At 33.8% G+C, this 23,543-nt stretch overlaps 1 protein-coding gene across 2 annotated transcripts; it reads left to right on the top strand.

Moving 5' to 3' along the window:
* Positions 1-18,050: 18,050 nt before the first annotated feature.
* On the top strand, positions 18,051-22,996 carry LOC120079008 (protein TONNEAU 1b-like). 2 transcript variants are annotated; one of them, XM_039033172.2, is made up of 8 exons: positions 18,051-18,310; positions 18,867-18,999; positions 19,502-19,590; positions 19,776-19,898; positions 20,596-20,726; positions 20,831-20,856; positions 20,943-21,087; positions 22,708-22,996. In XM_039033172.2, exons 1-8 carry the CDS (start codon positions 18,224-18,226, stop codon positions 22,757-22,759), a joined length of 786 nt encoding a protein of 261 aa, XP_038889100.1. In that variant the 5' UTR covers positions 18,051-18,223; the 3' UTR covers positions 22,760-22,996. The 2 variants fall into 2 exon arrangements, with proteins under 2 accessions (XP_038889100.1, XP_038889099.1); XM_039033171.2 differs by having other exon boundaries at positions 20,931-21,087.
* The last annotated feature ends 547 nt before the right edge of the window (positions 22,997-23,543 follow it).

The raw sequence follows: 23,543 nt of genomic DNA, 5'->3' as shown, positions 1-23,543 counted from the left end.
TTTCCCACGGGGATCGGGGCGGGGATTCCCCCTAGGGAATTTTTCCTCGTTACTTTTTTTTTTGTTGTAAAAAGTCAATTAATTTCAATCACTAATGTGAGCAAATTTTAATTAAATAATTAACTTTATCACTAAATTGTTTATTATGGTTAGTTTTGAATGACAAATTGAATTTAAAGATAAATTACTCAAATTTTGGCCTAAAAAAGCTAATTAATTTTTTTAGTAGAAAGAAATAAATATAAATAAAATTATTCACATATATAATCTAAATTTAAACATTCAATTTAAACATATTCATTATCTTTCCCAATAAATAATCAAATTTGAAATTTAAATGTAATATTTATATAATAATAATAATAACATAACATTAGATAATTATACTAAATAAATATGTAAAAGCTAATCGGGGCAGGGACGCATCCCTGTATAGCTCACGGGAAATTTTTGTCCCCATTCCCCGTCTAATCTGGGAATCTCCGCCCCATTCGGGGCGGGGTCCAGCAGGAAAATTGGACATCTCTAGTAGTTATCGATCCTCTTGACGACACTTACTGCCTAACTTACATTTAAACCTGCTTTAGAACCCTGATATGCATTTATAACTTGATAACGATAATATTTACAAGCTCAAAGCTTAACATACTAAATGTACTGAATAGATTAACCAAAACTTAACATTCTTACATCAACAGGGTTCCATAGCTACTATTCACATTCACAACTATGTATACTATAAAATCCATTGAGCCCATGACACTAAGTTTAGTCCTTATACGCACAAAACATGTGTACTAATATTTACAGAATAAACACTTAGTATTCCTTTAGCCTTGAGTCTTTGAGTGGCAGAGCAGCAATAGAATTAACTTATGGAGAGTTGACCGCTACCTGGGGAAGGAAAAACATTTAAAGAAAAATAAGGTGAGCTATTAGCCCAGTGAGTGACTTAATAAAATATTAATCTCATGCTTAAACTGAAAGCTAGAAAACTGAATACTGAAACTAAAAACTTGCCAAGTAGGCATGTATATAAAACTTTTAAAACCATCATATCTAAAAACATAGCTGAATTGATTCCCGATTAAGAGAGAACCCTTTTGCTCGATCTCTCAATGTCAGATATCCTTGTTTAAGAGAGAACCCTTTTGCTCAATCTCTCAAACATAAGCTTGGGCTGGGGTGAGAACCCTTTTGTTCAACACCTTTCAGCCAATGCTAGGAAAAAACCCTCGTGGTCCAACCCTACTTAACTGATTAACTGTCATACGTGTACGTAGAACAAACTAGATTCTGACGTCCAGGATCATAACTGAAGCAGGGTACCGCTGCTTATTACTGAATTGAGTGTATTATTCTGATACCTTCTCTAAGTATTTCAGTATCATAATCATAACATAACTGAAACTAGGTAGTACAGCTCAGATACCTTCTCCTTGTACTTCAGTATTGAGCTGAAAATACCTTATTAGGAAAACATTTTCATAAAACAAGCTTACTGAAAACTTGATCTCATAAAACATAGTTTTCATAAGAATATAATTTGCTAACGCATGCTTAACAGAGCACATATGCTTTAAAACATAATACAAATACTTGTAACTTAAACATGTCATAGATTATTCTTTTAAGAGCTATCATGGCTTAACCATTGTACCAAAGCATACTTCATAAACTTTGTAACTAGCATGCATTTATAAACTTTAGGAAAATGCGTTGCCTAGAACTTCTTGTAAAATAACTAGCATAAAAGTAACAATCAATGAAGCATGGATTATTAAAACATTTATAAATCATTTATAATCTCTCACTACTCGTCTAGGCTCTTAACGGTTTGTAGACTTCTCCTAGATCTTATTGGCCTGAAGCAACATAATTCCTTATTAGATTCCTTAGAATTCTCATCAAGATGCTTCAAATAGTTTGCTTACTAGTGAGACCCTTATTAGCGGGATCAACACTAGCAAGATCGTCGCCTGCGAGATCATCACTAAAGAGATCATCACTAGTGAGATCATCTTCTGAGCAAGACTTAGATGAAAATCAGCGAGATTAGGCACAAAACTAGCGAGATTTTCCATTCTTAGTGAGACTTACAATTATTAGCGAGATTTAGTGTAATTTCTAGCAAGACTAGGTAGAAAACCAACGAGATTTACACCAAAAATTCAACGAGATTCTCTTCTTGAGTGAGATTCATCACAAAAACTAGTGAGATTATCATCCTGAGCCAGATTCACATCTTCCTTGTCTCGCTCTCGCTCTCCATGATGAGCTGATTGCTTGATCTTGCTAAGCAGCTGCCTGTTTATGCATCAAATTCCTGTTTCAATTTCAAAAATTCATAACTCAAAATCTAGAGCTATTTTCAATAAACTTCCTTCTATAAAATTGTTTATAATTGAGTTAGCTTCCTTACATTAAAATTTCAGTCCTAAACTCCTTGTAATTTGGCCTAGATCTTCCAATCTTCACCCCTGGCCTTGATTAATCCGAGAATCTGGCATTTCTACAATTTCTTTACTTTTCGTCCTTCTTCTTGTGAGATCTTCCTCTAGCAAACCAATCTCAAAAACTAGATTCTCCCAGCTTTCAAATGACACTGATCTCACTTAATTCGCTCGAGTCATTTGTCAAAATCGAGTTTATGAAGTTTATCTTTCTTTTATACTTCTGGCTGCTTCCCATGAATGAATATCAAACCTCCACCTCACCCAACAGTATCTTAATGCTTTTCGGCCAAGTTCCATTAATAAATTTCTTTAATCTTTTTTTTTTCTTTCCTTCATTTGTAATTCCCTGTAATTAAACAATAGATTTCCACTTATCAATTAATTAACATAATATCCTCATGGCTAAACATACTTATATAGAAAATGTAGAATCCAGGGTTTACATTTCGTTAATTACCTTTTGTTTCTTTTTGCAGCATTATGCCTCGGTCTTACTCCAACTCCATTTATTCTTCCGTAATTGGTAAGAGAAGGAATCTCAATCTTCCACCCTCATTTACCTTTTTTTTTTTTTTTTTTTTTTTACTAATACCATTTGTAATTGGATGTGAAGTTAAATTTGATTAATTATATATATTGAATTTTGATTTTAGATTTAAACTAGACTGATTAACAAATTATGAATTTTTCAAAGAGAAAAATTATGGTGTCAATCAAATCATCCAATAAAAAAATAATATTTATTTAAAATAAAGTTTAAAATTAAGAAGAACATTGCAAATAAGATTTTAAGGGTCATGTTTAAGAAAAGAAATAATATTAAAATATAAATAATAATAATAATTTAGTTTAAAATAAATTTTGAAATTAGAAGATAGTCACATAATCCACATCTAGATTAAACAGTTTTTTTTTATTACACAAATTATCACGAAGTAAGATATTAATAAAATTAAAAAGATTATAAAATCATCACATTCCAAATAAATAAACAAAGATTTTGTGAGTGAAATTTTGTTTTTTTTTTCTTTAAATTTAGATAGAATTATCATGAAACTAGGAGGAAAAAAAAAGTAAATAATGATTTTTTTTGGTTAAAATCAAAATTTGAAACCAATAAGATTAATAAATTCATCCAAATCAAAATAAATAAATAAATAAATTTTAAACTAAAAGATGATTATCACAAATTTTTAAAAAAGAATAGAAAAATATTATTCTTTAAATTAAAGTTTAGAATTAAGAGAATATTTAAATCAAAATAAAAAGAATATATTTATTAAAAAAACTAAAAAGGATTATCACGAAAATATGAATATATATATATATATATATATATATATATATAAATTAAAATTTAAAATTAGGAGATAATTAAACCATTTAAATAAAAAATTTAAAAAAATCTTAATTCAGAGATAATTATCACTAAATTTCAAAACACTTAATTTTATGAAAAAAATAAATTAACCAATATATATTCTATTATATATTTTTCTTAAATTATTTAAATATTTATTTTATTTCTATGCAACACGTGCCTAGTATTTGGCTAGTAATAAATGAGGCAAAAATAGATAAAAATGTATAACCTTGTTGTTATGTTAAATTATACCGAAACATTTATATTATACTCCTGTTGAAATAGCCAAAAATTAAATCTACTATTTTTAAAATACAATTTTTACCCTGAATTCGAATCCCTATTATTATGATATATTTTAAAAACAAATCTAATAAACTAAAAACAATATCTAATAAAATCTAAACTACCCCCCCGATAAAAACCTAAAAATACGCACCTAAAACTCGTTTAGCAAATTAAAAAATAATAATAATGTTTTCGAGGAAAAAAAATACATGAAAGATTCATGACAACCTCGGAACAAAGTAGAGCACCGGCTATTAATTCCTCACAAACCTTTTAAATCACGTCCCATAAATGTAGAAGCCACACAAATACCTTGAACTTTATCGATAGAATCTTGGTTGAGTCATGTAAATACACTATACTATAAAAAGGAAGGATTGGAGGAGTAAACAACTTTAGAAAACTTTACCGGTTTGATAGATAATTTTAAAAACATAAATTTAAAAACAATAGATTAAATGAAAATAGGGTTTATTTCATGTTTTCAAATATATGTTTAGTAGCCGAATTCGGAAATTGGATTTAGTTAAACAATTGTAAACTAGTTATAGTTACCTACCAAATATGACTTGACAATAAATTGTAACTGATTTATTTATAAAAATGCTTTATATTAAAAAAACTGTATAATTATTGTTTTGTGATATTACATAATATATAAGATTAATTGAAATTTTGGTCACGATGGTTTAGAGGGAGTAAGTTCAAGAATAATGTAGTTTTTGAAAATAATAACAAAATTAAGGTACTTGAGAAAAATTTTCCAAAAATAAAGTGGTTGAAGAAACAAATTTTAGAAATAAGGTTAAAGACAAACTATTGGCAAAAATATAGTGATGATGTAAGTATAAAAAACTAATTGAAAGATAAGAGACAACCCTAATTCTGTCATTTATTTCCTTTCAATCCTATTTTTATCAATAAATATTAAAATGACATTATTTTTTTAGGAAAAAAAAAACAAATTTTCGTGGATTTTGTTGAAAAATTAGGAAGATTATACCCATTCGTAATTGGTGGAAGCGTGGGATTTGTTGGGCAAAATTAAAAAAATTAAGGACGCATTTGATGATTAGATTAAAAAAAATATTTTTCTAAAAATTTAATTTTATTTAAATTTTTTTGATAAAAATGGTTTAAAATACAATTTGAAAGTGTCTCAAAAGCTATTTTGGGGGGAAATTACCTTTTAATTGTTCACCCTACAAAATTAGCACCATTTTTTAAAACTCGTTCAAATAGTTTTTCATGCATTTGGGCGAGATTGATATCAAGATTTAGATTTTTTTAAAAAAAAATAATAACTTTTTTTAACCTATCGGTTTTGGCCTTTTGGATTTTTCTCGGTACACCGAAATTCTAGAAATTTTTTTTCAAAATATTGTTGGGATTGATGCCCTAAATCTCGTACGGGTCATGTAGTTTATAAACACTTGTATGAACAAACATTTTATGATTTATAATATATGATATTTTATTCACTTCAGTCTATGAAATATTTGATATTTTAGTTGCATAAACCACAAACCAATAAACTAAGATCCATGGTTATCGTTGTAACTTAAACATGTATGTGGAGACATACAAGTGGATCGTGTTTGAAGTGATAACCTATATGGTCTATAGTATATGGATAAGGAGGGATACCTTATCTAAAGGAACTCTTATATAAGAGTACCTCTAAGCGGAAGCGAGATCGTTTCAAACTCATTGTGACAGAATTACCGCATTTACAATCTAACAAAATAGATATGCAATATACAACAAATTATCGGCATGCTTTCGAAACTTAAATAACAAGAGAACGAAATACGTACCAGTTGAAGAACTATTCTTCACCAAAATCTCACTCTCGAACAGAGACGGCTCCTTTCGCTCTCGCTGGGAAAGTCCAAGCTAGTCGTTCACCAAATCACGATTATCTACCCACGAACAGCCTCCACACGAACATAGCAACAGGGAGACATCACCACTTAGAACCCTCGGTATTCTCGGTGTAAGAATTCAGGAGGTGTGGGCTCTGTCGGATTTGGCAGAGGGACGGAGGAGGAGAAGACCGTATACCACGACCAAGTAAGTGGGAGAAGGCTGAAGTCTATTGTATAGACGATGCTTGATCGTTTAGGAAGCGGTACACGATTGTTTAGTAAATAGGCCGTGATCGTATAGACAATCATTTAGTAAACGTTCATGTGCGCGATCGTTTAGGAAAAAGTTGGACGTTCGTTTAGCAAAATCCTATGCGATCGTTTAGAAAGAAGCGCATGTGTATACAATCGTGTAGAAACGTTGAGCTATCATGTAGACTCTTGGTTTGCTATGCGATGGCATTATACAACTCATGAGCGAATTCTCTGATCTCTTGCAAAATGAAAACGATTTTCATTTTATTCTTCAGTTACGAAAACTGAATGAAACCTCCCACTATCATATGGTTACGGAGAAAAAGTTGACACAATTATCCTATAATTGTCCAAAAATAAATAATAAATATAATCATATTATATTCATTAACCTATGGTTTAATATCACATAAAATACAACATATGAACCATAGTCTTTTTTCCTCTACTATATATAAATCATATTTATATCATTTTCCTCCAAATAATGTATCTCATACATAATGTCAATCATATCAAATACAATTGACCAGTTCAATCATATCATATATAATCAAACTCCCTCTTATCAATTTGAACATTTCAAACTAACCCAAAAATTGATTCTCAACTTGAATCCATTGAGCTACCAAGGGGACCTTATGGACCTATGGCTTGAAGCTCCAACGGTACATGAATTGGACCATGAGAAGGTGTGTGGCGCCACATCGTTCAAGCCTTGGAATCAGCTCTTAAGGGAGCAATCTATCTACTTATCCCTGCTTCCGGGAAGGAATGAATTCCATCTTCTGTAGCTGAGTTTTCAGCTCCCAAATCAGACGAATCCCCAAAGTGGTAGGTTTGAGTCGGCGATCTAGCCACTCGAACCCATGCAAATCAAATGACCGTCCTCAAAGATAGGAGTTCCCAACTCACTTAGAATTGAGGTCATGTTACCTATGTTCATCCTCGTGAAGTGAAGTCTCTGTCATGACTGCGTTATATAGCGAGACTATAACACTCCGTGGTCCGATCTTATACAAATTCTTTGTATAAGACGCCCTCACTCGTATGTCCCAACATGAATGATTAGGATCAGACCATCTATAGCAAGTCACAACACTTGTAACTATTCTACAAAGCAGGCCGCATCCGTAGCGTTACCAGGATAAGTTTTCCCTCCTATATCCATATACCACAAACCATTTTGGTTATCAATTAAGACATGACCCACTTGTATGTCATCACATACATGCTTAAGTTACATAATGACAACCAGAGATTTTAGTTTATTGATTTGTGGTAAAGCAAATAAAACATCCAATGTTCAAAGACAAGTAGTGAAGAAAATATCATATATTATACATCACAAGCGTTCGTACAGAACTGTGTTTACAAACTACAGGACACAAGAGTTTAAGGCATCATCCCCAACACCACTGGCACAGCTGAGACGACGTGTCCGGTGCCTACTCGCATTGTCATCTCACCAGCCTTCAGCTGCCGCCAAGATCTAATCCCCTAAAAAGAAGAACAAACATGATTAGTGGCGCCCAAATCAATAATCTAGGCAAAATCATCATTTTCCACTAAGCAAGTTTCTAAAACTAGTAAATCACATTTACCTTGTTTTGACTTAGCCTTGGCCGCATTATTCTCCTAAAGCCAGCGAGGACAATTCATCTTCCATTGTCTGTCTTGGTTGCAGTGGAAACACTTTCCCTTGTCAACCGGCGCCAAACGTCTATTTCCCTGAGCGACAGGTGGTGGGTTAGCAGGCGTCTTCCCTTTCCCCTCACCACCATTCTTCTTCTTCCACTTTCCAGTGTTAGAAGGAGAAGGTGCAGACTTCATTCTTAAGGTCGAACATCGATGGAACATCTTTAAAGATGAGGCAACATTTGCCTCACTTCCATTCCTCTCCTTACTTTTTAGTAAAGATTGGTATGTCTGCAACTCTTTGAGGAGAGTTGTAAGGGTATAGTCCACTTTGTTCAAAATCTCATTACCGACAAAGTAAAGGAAGCTTTCGGCAATGAATGCAGAATTATGCTAACCTAACTGCCCTCATCGATCCTAGACCCATTCATTTACGCCACATTGAAGTGGATCATCATATTAAGCACGTGTTCACGAATAGAGATGCCTTCCTCCATTTTGGAGTTGAAGATGTATTTCAGAACCTCATGCTTGAGCTGTCCAGACAGTTCATGCTTCTTGGCCAACATGTCACTAAGACTGGCTAAGATATAGGCTCGAGCCTTCTCGTTCGTCCGTGTCCAGCACTCTAAGCCTCCTGAACATTTTAAGTGGCGTTAGGAGGTGAAATAGGAGGACGCTCCTCTGTAAGGGCAAACATGAGATCCTCGATGATTAGTATAGTCGTGATCATATGTTTCTGACTAGCGTAATTTTCGCCAGTTAGCTTATCGACGTTAAACAAAGCAATTGTGGTCGTAGCCATTTTAAATCTGTTGCTGAAAAATGAACAAACTTTTATAAGTTTATTGCTAAACCGCATTTTAACACCAATTTTAGTTTTAGCAAAATAGTTACCAAGTACCCTAAGTGATAAGACTTCTATTTCACAATGATGCCCCAGCGAAGCAGGACAAACGACACAGTTGGGGTAATCAGATGCCTCTTCACTGGGATGAGACACTCTCAACCATTAGGCATAACCTACTCTTGGAACTGCACCTAACAATCACCATTTGTTCGGTTCAGAACTATTAACCCTTAGCAATTCCACTTAAGTGTAACCCCTCGTTTTCAACCTCAGAGTCCCGCCGTAATACACCCACCATAGGGAAAAAGCAGATTAGGACAAGAGACTAAGTAACCTTATTCTATACAGGAGATCTAATAAAGAAACATACAAAACCATCCTATAGGGGAACACTCCCAGGGTACCTCGAGGCGATGCACAGAAACTTTATCCAATCTAACGAGAGAGACTGTGGGATATGTTGTCGCACGTCCCGCTCCCACTTACTATGAACATTCTCTCCATCCACCTTGATATTGACCTACCCAAACACCATCCTTTAGGGGGATACTCTCAGGGTGCCACGAGGCCAAGGATAGATCTCATGGTGTGGACAATAAAGCGAGAAACGCGAGAGGTTTGAATGAGGCATCAGATACCCCAAGTACCTCTCACTGAATGTTCTACCTAGGGGTTCATTAACTTAGACCATCCGATTACTGATTTTAATCTAAGTCCGTTTAATCCGCTAAAAAAAAAACTTTTTTCTTTGAAATTAAACAAGTTTAAGTAGTCATATTAAACTCTTTAATGAACTATCCTCAATCTTGCATGCATGCATCAAATCTATCTAATTCACCTTTCCAAGTAGGTTCTCAGGTAGGGGTATTCTGTTTTCGTCACCTTAAATACTCCAGCCTAGACAGAACCCGCCTTAAACAAAAGGTCCCTTATAGATAGATTTGTTACACTTTAATCTTTTATTAGTTAATTTAATCCTATTAAACTGACTAAAAGATTAAAGCCTAAAGTTGCTAATCATATTAGAACCGTGATCTTAGGTCTATCTCCACCAAGTTTTAAAACACTTTTAAAACCATGATTTAAACCTAAGTTGGCATGCTTGTCATTCTTATAGAATTTAGTTCTAATTTCCTTATAACCATTATAAAAGAAACAACTAAAACCACATTGCCACACAACTAGGTATTTATAACGCTTATAAATGTAACCTACGTGTCATGCTTCTTGCATTGTCCATTCATTACTATACATAACTTTTATATATAAGTAACGAACCAAGCAAACATGCTCCATACACCCTTATACTATAACACTTATAATATAAAGATGATGCATGTCTATGCTTTATGCATGCATAAATATCTCTTATATTATATGATGCATGAGCATGCTCTTACATAATTTAAATCATGCTTCTCTAAATCATAACACTTATAATAAAGAGATGATGCATGACCAATGCATAACCTAAGGTGGGATTTATTCTATATGGCATACCATATGACATATAAATAAACATACATCCTATGTACATTCACAAAGATTAATGGACCGGAATGTATCGCCTCAAAAAAATAGAAGGAAAAACTCTATCTATTACATTTCCATCGAGCAAACCGGTTCACAAGCGAATCGGGTCTTGAATCGCCAGGCGAAGCTTCCATCGTTTAGTAAACGCGACTAGGTATACGATCGTTTAGCTATGATCGAGTACCAATAACTATGCTATGAAGCATGAGGTACCCGATCTTTTAGCGCATAAGACAAAAAAACACGCGAGTTATAAACGATCGTTTAGACGACAACATAGCTGTGAAGCCTGATCGTCTAGACGATCACTTAACAAGTGATTAAGTAAATGATTTACTCCGCGATCGTATATTCAGTAACTAAGCGATGAAACTTGTTGGGCTACACGATCTTCTAGTGCGCATGCGTTAACCTACTCCTGAGTATCCAATACTCAACGATCGTTTACCCCATCGTTTACACGACCCGACCAACGCTCGGTTGTCTTCATCCTTGAAGAACAACAACCCTTGCTACGAAGCTTCTTCACGAACGACTCACAGACTCAAACAACTTTGAAATTACAGACTCGATAGCAGTTAATATGCCTACAAATGCTGGGGCCCTTACAATTAACTCCAAATGCAAAAGAATTTAAACAACCAGAGGCTTCATCCTAGAAACTTCATTAATCTCACATCCACTAACTATTTAACGCTTAAACGGAGAGCAAACATGCTTTTACCCACCGAGAAAGTAAATGTAATTCTTTGCATCAATGAATTTGGAATATCAGAACCTGACTCTGATACCAATTGAAGAAACTCTTATAAAAGAGTACCTCTGAGTGGAAGTGGGATCGTTCCAAACTCATTGTGACAGAATTACCGCATTTACAATCTAACAGAATAGATATGCAATATACAACAAATTACCGGCATGCTTTTGAAACTTAAATAACAAGAGAACAAAATACCTACCAGTTGAAGAACTCTTCTTCACCAAAATCTCACTCTCGAATAGGGACTGCTCCTCTCGCTCTTGCTGGGAAAGTCCAAACCAGGCGTTTACCAAATCACAGTCGTCTACCCATGATCGGCCTCCACACAAACATAGAACCGGGGAGGACACCACCACTTAGAACCCTCGGTATTCTCGGTGTGAGAATCCAGGAGGTGTGGGCTTTGATGGATTTGGAAGAGGGACGGAGGAGGAAAAGATCATATACCACGACCAAGCAAGTGGGAGAAGGCTGAAGTCTATCGTATAGACGATGCTTGATCGTTTAGGAAGCGGTATACGATCGTTTAGTAAATAGGCCGCGATCGTATAGACGATCGTTTAGTAAACGCTCGTGCGTGCAGTCATTTAGGAAAAAGCTAGACATTCGTTTAGCAAAATCCTATGCGATCGTTTAGAAAGAAGCGCACGTGTATACGATCGTGTAGAAACGTTGAGCTATCGTGTAGGCTCTCGGTTTGCTATACGATAGGCAGTATACAACTTGTGAGTGAATTCTCTAATCTCTTGCAAAATGAAAACGATTTTCATTTTATTCGGCACAATTATCCTATAATTGTCCAAAAATAAATAATAAATATAATCATATTATATTCATTAACCTATGGTTTAATATCACATCAAATGCAACATATGAACCATAGTCTTTTCTCACCCACTAGATATAAATCATATTTATATCATTTTCCTCCAAATAATGTATCTCATATATAATGTCAATCATATCAAATACAATTAACTAGTTCAATCATATCATATATAATCGAACTCCATCTTGTCAATTTGAACACTTCAAACTGATTCTCAACTTGAATCCATTGAGCTACCAAGGGGACCTTATGAACCTATGGCTCGAAGCTCCAACTGTACGTGAATAGCTGACTAAACTCTTTAACCACAAGATCCACTATCCGTTAACTGCCAGGCATTCCACTAAAGACCGATAGCTGCACTCTTCTTACCACAACTATATTTATGTGTTCATCAAATATAACCAATCAACAATACGATAACCTTTCACAAATGCTCGTAAGTACAAATGCTCGTAAGTACAATCAGGCCATGAAAAGATGTGTGGCGTCATATCGTTCAAGCCACGGAATCAGTTCTTAAGGGAGCAATCTATCTACTTACCCCTACTTCGGGGAATGAGTGAATTCCATTTCGTGTAATTGAGTTCTTAGCTCCCAAATCAGACAAATCCCCAAAGTGGTAGGTTTTATTCGGCGATCTGGCCACTCGCACCCATGCAAATCAAAGGACTTCCGTCAAAGGTAGAAGTTTCCAACTTACTCAAGATTGAGGTCATGTTACCTATGGTCATCCTAGTGAAGTGAAGTCTCTGTCATGAACAACGTTATATAACGAGACTATAACACTTCGTGGTCCGGTCTTATACAAACTCTTTGTATAGGACACCCCCGCTCGCATGTCCCCACGTGAATAATCAGGATTAGACCATCTGTAGCAAGTCACAACACTTGTAACTATTCTACAAAGCGGGTCGCATCCGTAGCGTTACTAGGATAAGGTTTCCCTCCTATATCCATATACTAAAAACAATTTTGGTTGTCACTTAAGACATGATCCACTTGTATGTCTCCACATACATGCTTAAGTTACAAACGACGACCAAGAATTTTAGTTTATTGGTTTGTGGTAAAGCAAATAAAACATCCAATATTCATACACAAAAGTGAAGAAAATATCATGTATTATACATCAAAGCATTTGTTCAAAACTGTGTTTACAAACTACAGGACACGAGAGTTTAGGGCATCATCCCTAACATTATCCTGGTGACACTACGAGTATAGTCCATTTTGTAGGTGTTACAAATGTCGTAAAGTGCTACAAATGATCTGATCCTGATCATTCGTGTATTAGACATGCGAGCAGAGATATTCTATACAAAAGAGTTTATATAAGACCAGACCATGAATGTTTAGTCTCGTTATATAACACTGTTCATAATTGAGACTTTCATTTCATTAGGATGACCATAAGTAACATGACCTTAATCCTGAGTGAGTTGTGAACTCCTACCTATGAAGGCGATCCTTTTTATTTGCATGGGTGAGAGTGGCCAGATCGCCGACTCAACAAGACTACCATTTTGGGGATTCGTCTGATTGGGGAGCTGGAAACTCAGCTACACAAGATGGAATTACTTCTTCCTCGAAGTAGGGGTAAGTAGATAAATTGCTCCCTTAAGGGTTGATTCTGGGGTTTGAACAATGTGGCGCCACACCGTCTATTGGCCCGAGAGGGGTTTAGTCATAGTAGGACTATGATCTATTGTTCATTAGAGGAATCAGTGGTACTTAAGGAGTTAGATGTAACTATAGGGGTAAAACGGTAAATTTGCCCAACTGTACTTACGAGTGATTTGTGAAGGGTCATCATACTATTGATTGGTTATATCCAATTGACACAGAAATATATTGTAGTGTGAAGAGTGCAACTGTCGGTCTTTAGTGGAGTACCCAAAAGTTAACGGATGGTGGATAAAGTGATTAAAGAGTTTAGTCAGTTATTCACGTACCGTTGGAGCTTCAAGCTATAGGTCCATAAGGTCCCCTTGGTAGCTCAATGGATTCAAGTTGAGAATCAGTTTTTGGGTTAGTTTGATCCAAATTAACAAGAGAGAAATTGATTATATATGATATGATTAAATTAATTCAATTATATATGATATAATTGACATAATGTATTTGATACATTATTGTTTGGTTGGAGGAACTAATATTTGAATATGATTCAAATATGAATTTCTATGAATAAGATTCATAATTATTAAAATTAATATGAATATCATAAAAAAGAGAAAAAGAATTATGGTTTATATATTGTATATGATGCAATATTAAAATTATAGGTTATAAATATAATATGATAAGTTAGTTGTTGTATTTATTTATAATTTATTGACTATTTGATAATTAAATTTATTTTTCTCAATAACCAACCTTAGTAGGTAGTTACACAGTTTTATGGAAAAAGTGGGATAAAATGAAAAATTGTTTTTCTAATTATTCTATGAAACACGATTAATAGTTACCTATCGAGTGACTACACGATAAAACCGAGTTTACTATATGATGGTGCTCTCATTTAAACGATCAAGTATCCAGTCTATACGATAGACTTCCATCTTCTACACAATTCTGTCATCGCTTACTCGATCGTTCTCTTCCTTCATTCCAAACCTTCCCTCAATCCAAAATAAGTCAGAGCCCACCACTACTAGATTCTCACATCGAGAATACCAAGGTAATCTAGTGGTAGTGTCTGGATCTGTTCAAGGATCGAGTTGATACTCGTTGTTGGTGTTCGAGGGAGTTCGAGTTTTTGCTCATTGTGTTCGTGACCGATCGAGGGATACACTTGAAGAAAGGTTCTTCAAAGGTACTGTCTCTCTAACCTTTATATTTATTTCAAGAAGCATGCTGTAATTTATGATTTAATGCATAATTTGTTTAGTATGACTGCGAATGTATGTATTCTTTCACAATAGTGTTTGGATGATCCGCTTCTGCTCATAGGTGCTCTGTATTAAGAGTTCCTTCAAATATTGTGTGATCTTCTTAAATCTTATACCAAATCTTGTATATTTTTAAAATTTCCCCAAATATTATATCAAAATCTTACTAATTTTTTAAATCTTTAGCCTAAATTCCAATTTTCGAATCAATTTACCAATAATCCAAATGAACTTTTTACATGGATCTCAAGTGATTGATTTTGGTTTAAAATTTTTTGGAAAGATTAGTATTTTTTTTTTATAAAAAAAGTAAAATATGGAAAATATATAAAATCTTGATATGAATCTTGAGTTGATAAACATCAAGATCGGTGAATTAGATTAATACCGAGATTTTATATATTTTTCATATCTCACTTTTTTTTTTTTTTTTTTTTTTTTACAAAATTTAATCTTTCCCAAAATTTTAATATCAAATTACAATCATCCATCTCAAAAAAATATAATTGGTAAATTCATTTGGAAATTTGGAAATTTAGAAATTAATATAATCGTGGAAACAAAAATTGACTTAAAATTAGGTAAGAATTGAATATAATATTTGATAAACATAATCAGATTTGGAGAAAATTTGAAAATATATAAGATTTGGATAGAACGAAGTTAGAAAAGTCAATTTTTTAACTAAATCTTGGTGGTCAATCTTGCCAAAGATCCATCGAGAAAAACTAGTTTAACGACCTTTCAAAAAGTGTATTAGTTTTGAAATATGGAAAGTTAAGGGTGTTATTTCTGACAATTTTCTTAAGTGGTTGTCAAACACTACATTTTTTTTAAATGACCATTATGATTACAAATCTTCATTATTTATTTATATATACGAGATTTATTTTAAATATATACAATGGTATTTTGAATATATATATGAGGTTATTCCAAATACGTTTAGAAGAAGTACAGATTTAAGTTGTTATACAATATATACTCAAAATTGTAATTTTAGTATCGTTTCTATTTAGTTATATACTCCACATGCTTTGTCATATATACACATATACTTAGTTATTTAGCAAATATATGTCTTATATCATATGCTACAAATCAAACCATAAACTAAGAGGGGTGACATCATCGAATTGTTTTAAAATAAAAAATAAATCAAATTCGTGGAGTTCAAATTTTTAAGCCAGTGCTCTGAAAAGTGTTAATGATATTCTTTTCCCCTTACGATACTAAGTTGTATATTTGATATATATATTGTAGAGGGAAAACCATATGTATATACAATCGAATATCATTAACTAACTATATTTAAATAACGATATATATTTTAACAAATATCACATACTAATAATATTTAAACAATAGTGATAAATGGTACTAAAGCTGCAATAAATTCATATATATTTGAAATTAAAACAAAATGTACAAATACACCCTGATCTATTGTCTATCCATCTGCAATCTTAGATCCATTGATTAAATATATATAAATTATTTGAAATAAACCCATATATATATATATATATATATATATATATTCAGCGACTAGATCAAGATCCATCGTTTATCTTAACTTTATTCGTTTGCAACCTCAAACCTGACTTCATCATGCTCTGCCCAGATACCTCGTCCATCTGCAGAGCTTTCCAACCTCAAATCTGGCGCTGCCCACCAAACCTAGTGTCACCTAGGCAAGATCCGACGTCGATCAAACCATGTCATCATGTATGTCAATTCATGGAACTTTGCAACCTCATACCCGACCTGTCCGATAGTTGCCGACTTCGATTAGCCTTGCAACCTCCTTTGCTCACTGGTTTAGAGAAGAAGACGATAATTTTATGATTTGAAAAAGCAATGTATGAAGGAAGAATAAAAGGAGAGTGAGAGGAGGAAGAAGAGAGTGAGATAGTGTAGAAATAAGAAAGAAGATGATTTTTGTAGGGTTATTTAATGATGAGAGGTGAATGATTTTTTTTCTCCTAATGATGGGAGATAAATGGTTGTTTAATGGGACATTTCAAAAATATAAAAATAAGGAAAAATATGTACATAAATAACAATATTTAAATTATAGTTGTGATCAATGTCTATCATAAATAGAGGGTGATAGAAGTCTATAAACGTTTATCAATGACAAAAATTAATATACGTCTATCATTGACAAAAGTCTATCATTGGTAGAGGTTGATATAAGTATAACAATGTCTATCAGTGAAAGAAGTCGATATAAGTTTATCATTGTAAGTGACAGAAACTGATACACGTCTATCATTAATAAAGATTTATAGAAGTTTCTCAGTGTTTTTTTTTTGCTATTTTCATAAATAGTTTGACATTTTTCTTATATGTAAAAATTTCTCTTATTTAATTACGGGAGATTAATGGTTTATTTTATTTTTCTTCTTTTTTTTTTTAATGACAGGAGAAAAATGGTTACTTTTGGGCATGGGATGTGAATGGTTATTTATTTATTTTGAATATGGACAAGGTTAGAATAGTAAAAGACCACTAACATTGGTGAAAAAATGAAGTGTAGTAGCCATTTAGGTAAAAGACATTAATGTAATAGTGGCTAGCTTTTGAGAAATCCATTTTTTTTTTGTCTAAGTCCTATTTTTATCTCTGAATTTTGAACATTATTCTATTTTGATACTTAAATTTTTAAAAATGACGGTCATAGAACTTTTAAAAAATGAGTATTTTAGTATCTGATATTAAAATTCGGTTAACTTCTTCACAAAATGGTCAAATGGCTTGTATTTTTGGATGACCAAACTATCAAATAAGTTACCCATATTAAAAAATCTAGGGCTTCAATCTTGAATAAGATGGTAAAGTGATTTTGTATGAGATAACTTGAAAGTCATTTTTTCGTTCAAGATTTTGGTCGTTCACTATTTTGACGTATTGGTAATCGACATTTTATTTATCTTCAATACTCAACATATCTAAAGTCTAAAAACACATGTTGCCTCACATTTTCGTTTAATCTTTAATAAAATTTTAACTATAAGAACTAAAATAAATACTTTTTAAAAGTTTAAGGACTCAAACGAATCTTTTTAAAAATTTAAAGATAAAAAATGAACAAAATTCAAAACTAGAGATAAGATTTAATTTGTTAACCGTTAGGCAAATGTGAAAGAAGGTCAATCTTACGATTTGAAGTATTGGGCCCGAGGCCCAAAGCCCAAATAACCAAAGAGAAACGGCCCAGGTTAGGCAAACGTGAAAGAAACTGCAGCCTTCAATGGAGCCCACATCCACAACTCCGATAACAGCGACGATCACGATTTTACGATTTATTTATTTATTTATTTATTTTTGACGCTCTCCTTTTGCTTTGCTTTGCTTTCATCTTCCATTTCTTCTGCTCCCTCATTTGATGCCCAAATCTCCATAGTTGATGTTCTTACCCGCCTTCACGCAGAGCTCGGCAGAATCTTCACAAACGAAGCCAAGGCCGAAGAATTTCACAAAGACATGGACGATTATACCAGAGAAATGATGGACTTGAAAACCCTTGTCACTCGGACTCTCGAGAAGAAGGGCGTCCTCGCTAAGATCCGTGTAATTTTCCGACCTTTTCATCTCATGTTTGCGTTTTATGTTTTTGTTTCCTTCAAATTTCTTCTCTTCTGGCTTCTACAGATCTTTCGTTGTTGCTCTTTGTACTGAATTTCTTGGATTTTTTGGGGTTCTTGTGCTGCTGGTTGGTGGGACTGAATGTGGTAGGTTAAAGCTAGGGTTTTGTTTTTACCCTTTGATTTAGAAGGACTTTTGATAGACGAGACTGAATCTTTCTCCGTGTCTCTGTCTTTTTTTGAGTGTTCAGTACTTGGAAAAACCGAGTCATTATCCCCTTGGATCTTGGACTGGTTGAGAAGCATCTACCGCTTTTGTTGTATCTTTCAGCTTGTTCTCATACACTTCCATTATTATTCTGAAGTTATATTTGGCATCGATCTGATGTTAGGGGTCTCTAGTATTTACTACTTTTGAAGGAATAATAGCAATTTTGTGCTCTTTCTTGAATTTTCACCGACATTTTCCTCCTCAGTTGGCCTTTACATATAACAAATCGTTCACCCCTTCCTTTTTCTTTTTTCTTTCGCTTATATGCCAGGCTGAACTTAGAGCTAGTGTATTTGAGGCAATTGAAGAAGAGGATCGTGTTATTGAGAAAGATGATGGATTGCCACCTGCATTACTTGGTAGTTGCAATGATCGAGCAAAGCAGCTTCATGCTTCACCATCAGGTTCGACTACAAATAATTTTCTCCCCTCTTGAATATTATCAAATGAAAATTAATCTATGTTATCCACCATGAAAAAATGTGCCCGCGGAATCATTGCTAAGTGGAAATTTTGAAGTGGTTTCCGTTGCTTTGTAGATAATTCAAGTTACAAAATTTAAGAAGTAAAATTTCCTGTGAAGGGTGAACTCATTTATTTAATATTTTTTATGCACTTAGGTTCTACGTTTTAAGAAGCAATGGGCAACTAAAATCTCTTTTGTTAGGTTTTATGTTTCTCTTAATTCTTTTCGTAATTACTATTTAGGTCTCATTATACTTGATTGGAACCCCTTTCTTGAGTTGGGTCCCTCTTGGGGCTTGTTCTTTTGGTTGCCATTTAATTGTACCGTACCCCCTCTCCGCCAATGAAAGTTTGGTTCCTTATCAACTTATTATTATTATTATTATGCGCCGATTCAACTTAAGTAATCTATCCATCCACATTTTGGTATTTTGATTGCAGGGAGGCTGCTTACTGCTCTAATATGTGAATATTTAGATTGGGCTCAGCTAAACCACACTCTAAAAGTTTATCTCCCGGAGTGCAATATGGTAATCAAGTACATTGGCCCTTTATGTGTACCAAGTCCTGCAACACCCCCCACCCCTCAGAAAAAAATAGAGAGAAGATAGGACCCAAAACCCTTATATAGGGCCTTATATCCCTATATATATATATTGAAGGAATAAAAGGATATAAAAAGTTGTATGAAGTCTAATGTCTTCTAATTCTGCAGCAAAAAGATTCTTGGAAAGCTGAATTGAAGGAATTTAGTAGTAAAAATGGATATGATCTTAACAGAAATGGAGATAGTGGACCGTTGCTCTTGGATGTTCTTGAGGGATTCTTGAAGTTTGAGGTTGGTTGGATGTCATGATAGATTTATGTTAAATTTGAATTGTTCATGGTGCATATTTCCTTACTATTATATCAGTATTATTATTATTTTTTATTATTGTTATTATTTTAATTGTATGCTTGGTATATCGGTCTTTTTCTTTTAGTGTGTCTTATAATCTAGTTATTATATAATTGTTAGACTGCCATTTGACTTGTTTTCGGTTGAGAGATGTGAGGTTGTAAGATCTTGATTTTTTTGGAAATAAATTATTCTCTTTGATAGAGTAACTTCTACTGTGATTAAAATGCTGTTGCACCTCGTAAAGTGTGGGTGTACTAGGTGTACTAATCTAACTGTCTGTTCTTGTTTTTGTTCTATGACGGTTTGTTATTGCCACTAATTCTATTAATTAACAGGATTTCTTATAATATACCCGTTTGGTTTTTGAGATGTTATCTTTCTCAAACACCACTTTTGAGTGTTCAACTGCAAACTACGTGACATGTATATTTTCCCTTTCTACTGGATATCACTAGTCAATAACTGTGGAAGATAAAAATATGGAGAACCAATTAATGGATTGGACATATGTTTGTTTTTTTTTTCTTTCACTGATACCTTAACCGTGACCTTCAAAATTTATGTTCATTCTCTTTATTTGTTTTCTGCTGGCAACTTCTTGATCTTTTTGTTCATTTTCTTTTATAAAAAACAGAATTTATCTCAAGCAAGGGGTCCCGGAAGGAGAATAACCACTTCAGAATCTGATTCAATGTCCAGTCATGATTCTCGAAACAGTAGGAGACCTTCGTCATCTGTTGCAGGGGGTTTACCTCCGCTTGGAAGGTAAACGCATGCCTGAACTAATAATATATCTTCACTTTTTCCCTTGCCTAATTGTTGCCACTTTTCTTTTTGTCATCCGTAACTTTGTTGTGTATTTATTTCAGGCCTGGTGCTGGTTCACAGGCATCTGGTAAGTCATGGAGCTACTTCTTATATGCTTATCTGTTTCCTCTTCTTTGTTCCTGTGATGATTTAAGCTTTCAGATAGGAGGGTAGGATCTTCAATGTCTGGTTATCGGAAAGATGAATACAGTTGGAGATATGATGGCAATGAGCTTCCCGAGGATGTAATGAGAACCTCAGCTGCATTGGAAAACCTGCAACTGGATCGAAAAGCTAGAAACCTAACCTCATCTTGGCGGTATGTTTTGATTGTGTAGAATTACCTACTATTGTGCATATGTGATTTATCTTTCCAAAGTATGACTGTTTAATTGTGTGCATATTTATGCTTTCTTCTCTTTCTTCAGGAAATCCCTCATGTTTTTTTCAAAAAATATTTTAAAATATCACTGCTTATTTGATTGAAACACCTCTTTCATTAAGATGGAGTACAAAAACCCAAAGCCTGAAAAAAGAATGGCAAGGATATACATAAATATGGTTATCCTCGTAAGAGTTACTGTACAACATTCATCAACTATATTGTTGGACTTACGTCCTTAGTTCAGTTCTGAGGTTCCGAACTCCATCTCCACTAAACATTTATTTCTATTGACAACACCCACCATCTAGGCTGAATGCATGCTGGAAAAGCTATGAATGGCTTCGATGGTGTTAGCACTCCCCTGGGCTTCCAACCAGGCATAGAACTTGACATCCTTTAGGATTTTCAGCTTCCACAACTTGTAGAAAAGGGTGGCACAACCCTGAATGGTAATTGAAAGATCTACAAGGAGTTTGGGACCAATTAGGCACAGACCTCAAAATTTGGTAAGGATGTACCAGAATAAACCCCAGAAGAAACAAGAGTTCAACTGCACAATCTTTCATCTCTTATCAATAAATTGCGTCCCAAGTATAAAACCAAATCAAATGAAGGTGAAGCAACCTGGGAGTTTTCTCCTTTGAAGAGAGTCTTCTTCCCATAAGAAAGACACAAGTACCACCTTTGACTTCAAGGAACGCATTGTTCCTCGGAAGTGATCAACACAAAAGGGCATTTAGCCCTACTAATCTCTTCCGAACAAAAAAAAAAAATTATGTCGCCTCTAAACAACTCAGGTCCTCATGAAAATCAGCATCCATCTTTCCTTTGGAATTATGTTTCAACCTTCTACGGGAGGTTTGGGGCAAGGAGTGGAGTTGTTAAGTTTGGAGGGTTGTAAAGTCGTGGTGCCACAGTGGAAGGAGAAGCATAAAATTGATTTTTTTTTTTTTGTGGGGCCAACAAATTCCTTGGACCAAACAAGGAATGGAGGGCATTTCCTATTAGACAAAGAACAAAAAAAAAAAAAAAACAAGGAATGGAGGGCATAACTCTACTCCTCCAATTCTAACTCCTTGGGCCAAACATCTCTAGTAGTAAAAAGATTAGGCTTTGTTTGGTAATCATTTGGTTTTTTAAAACAAAGCATATTTTCTTGCAATTTCTTACCATGATTTTCATTTTTTTCCATATAAAAGTTGAATTATTAGCCAAATTTAAAAAACAAAAAGAATTTTTTAGAAACTTCTTTTTTAGTTTTGGCTCAGTTTTTTAAAATATTGGTAGAAAGTAGATAGCAAAACAAGAAATTTAGAGATGGAAGAGGTATTTATTTACGGACTTGGTTTTCAAAAACTAAAAACAAAAAACAAAGCGGTTACCAAATGGGACCCTACGGCTTGATTTTTCAATCATAATTCAGATAAACTTCAAATGGGATCAAACTCTTTCTCATTTTATGTAGTTCCATTCAATTAACTTCTGTCCATCGATGAATCATTTTAAAATAAAATTTATGTTTTATAATCGAAATTATTGTGGATGTGGTTGCAGACATGGAGGAGATGGTATCAATGAGGATGATAGCAGAGGTGAACATATGTAACATTGAAATCGTGTATTGTATTTGTTAACCCCATCCACAATGATCAAAGCGAGGCTAGTAGTGTTGATGTTGAAGATTATGTAATCTGTTTTCATGTTTGAGCCTTCCCCCCCCCCCCCTTTTTTCCTGTTATTATCGACCTCTTTTTAATTCTTCTTACAAACTCTCAATCCCTGCTCCGTAGTTTTCAATGTATTTCAGTGAAAAGAGAATGAAAAAGGTGCGCCATTCGTCAAATCCTTGCGAGACTAGATCATACAAATAGTGTTTGTACTCGATATCTTAAATGTGTTGCGCTCCTTATTGATGATCATTTTGAAGTTTCAATCAGTAGCTATCAATTGATATTTCATTTGATAGTATAATTTAATTTTTTTGCTCAAAATAAATATATGTTTTTTACTTTTACTTAACTCATGCACATTGAAGTTGTTGAATGACGAGAACAACGCATCTTGGCGAGTGAAGTTGGTGCTTGAATGATTGGAAATCGGTTATCTTGTTGAGTAATTTAGTAGAGAAAGTCTCAAAGGAGATTCTGAATCCATATTTAATGGTTGTTATGGGACAGTCTCATCAAATAATTTGTACTAAAAAGGAGGAAGATAAAAAAAGTATCTGAAGGTCTCTATCTTATATGCTACAATGCCTAAAATTTTCATAATTGGTGGACATAATTTCTATATCGAGAGAATCAAAGTTTCAAGTTTAAGGTTTTGCCCTTTGATTGTATTGTATTGTATTTTTTTCCCCTTAAAATCTGGAATCTTGATTCTCATGAAAA

The sequence above is a fragment of the Benincasa hispida genome, chromosome 6, assembly GCF_027475165.1.
Source record: "Benincasa hispida cultivar pf3 chromosome 6, pf3_genome.v1.1, whole genome shotgun sequence".
Lineage (NCBI taxonomy): Eukaryota > Viridiplantae > Streptophyta > Magnoliopsida > Cucurbitales > Cucurbitaceae > Benincasa > Benincasa hispida.
The sequence above is the reverse complement of the archived record's forward strand: the minus strand, read 5'-3'. Positions and strand labels throughout refer to the sequence as shown.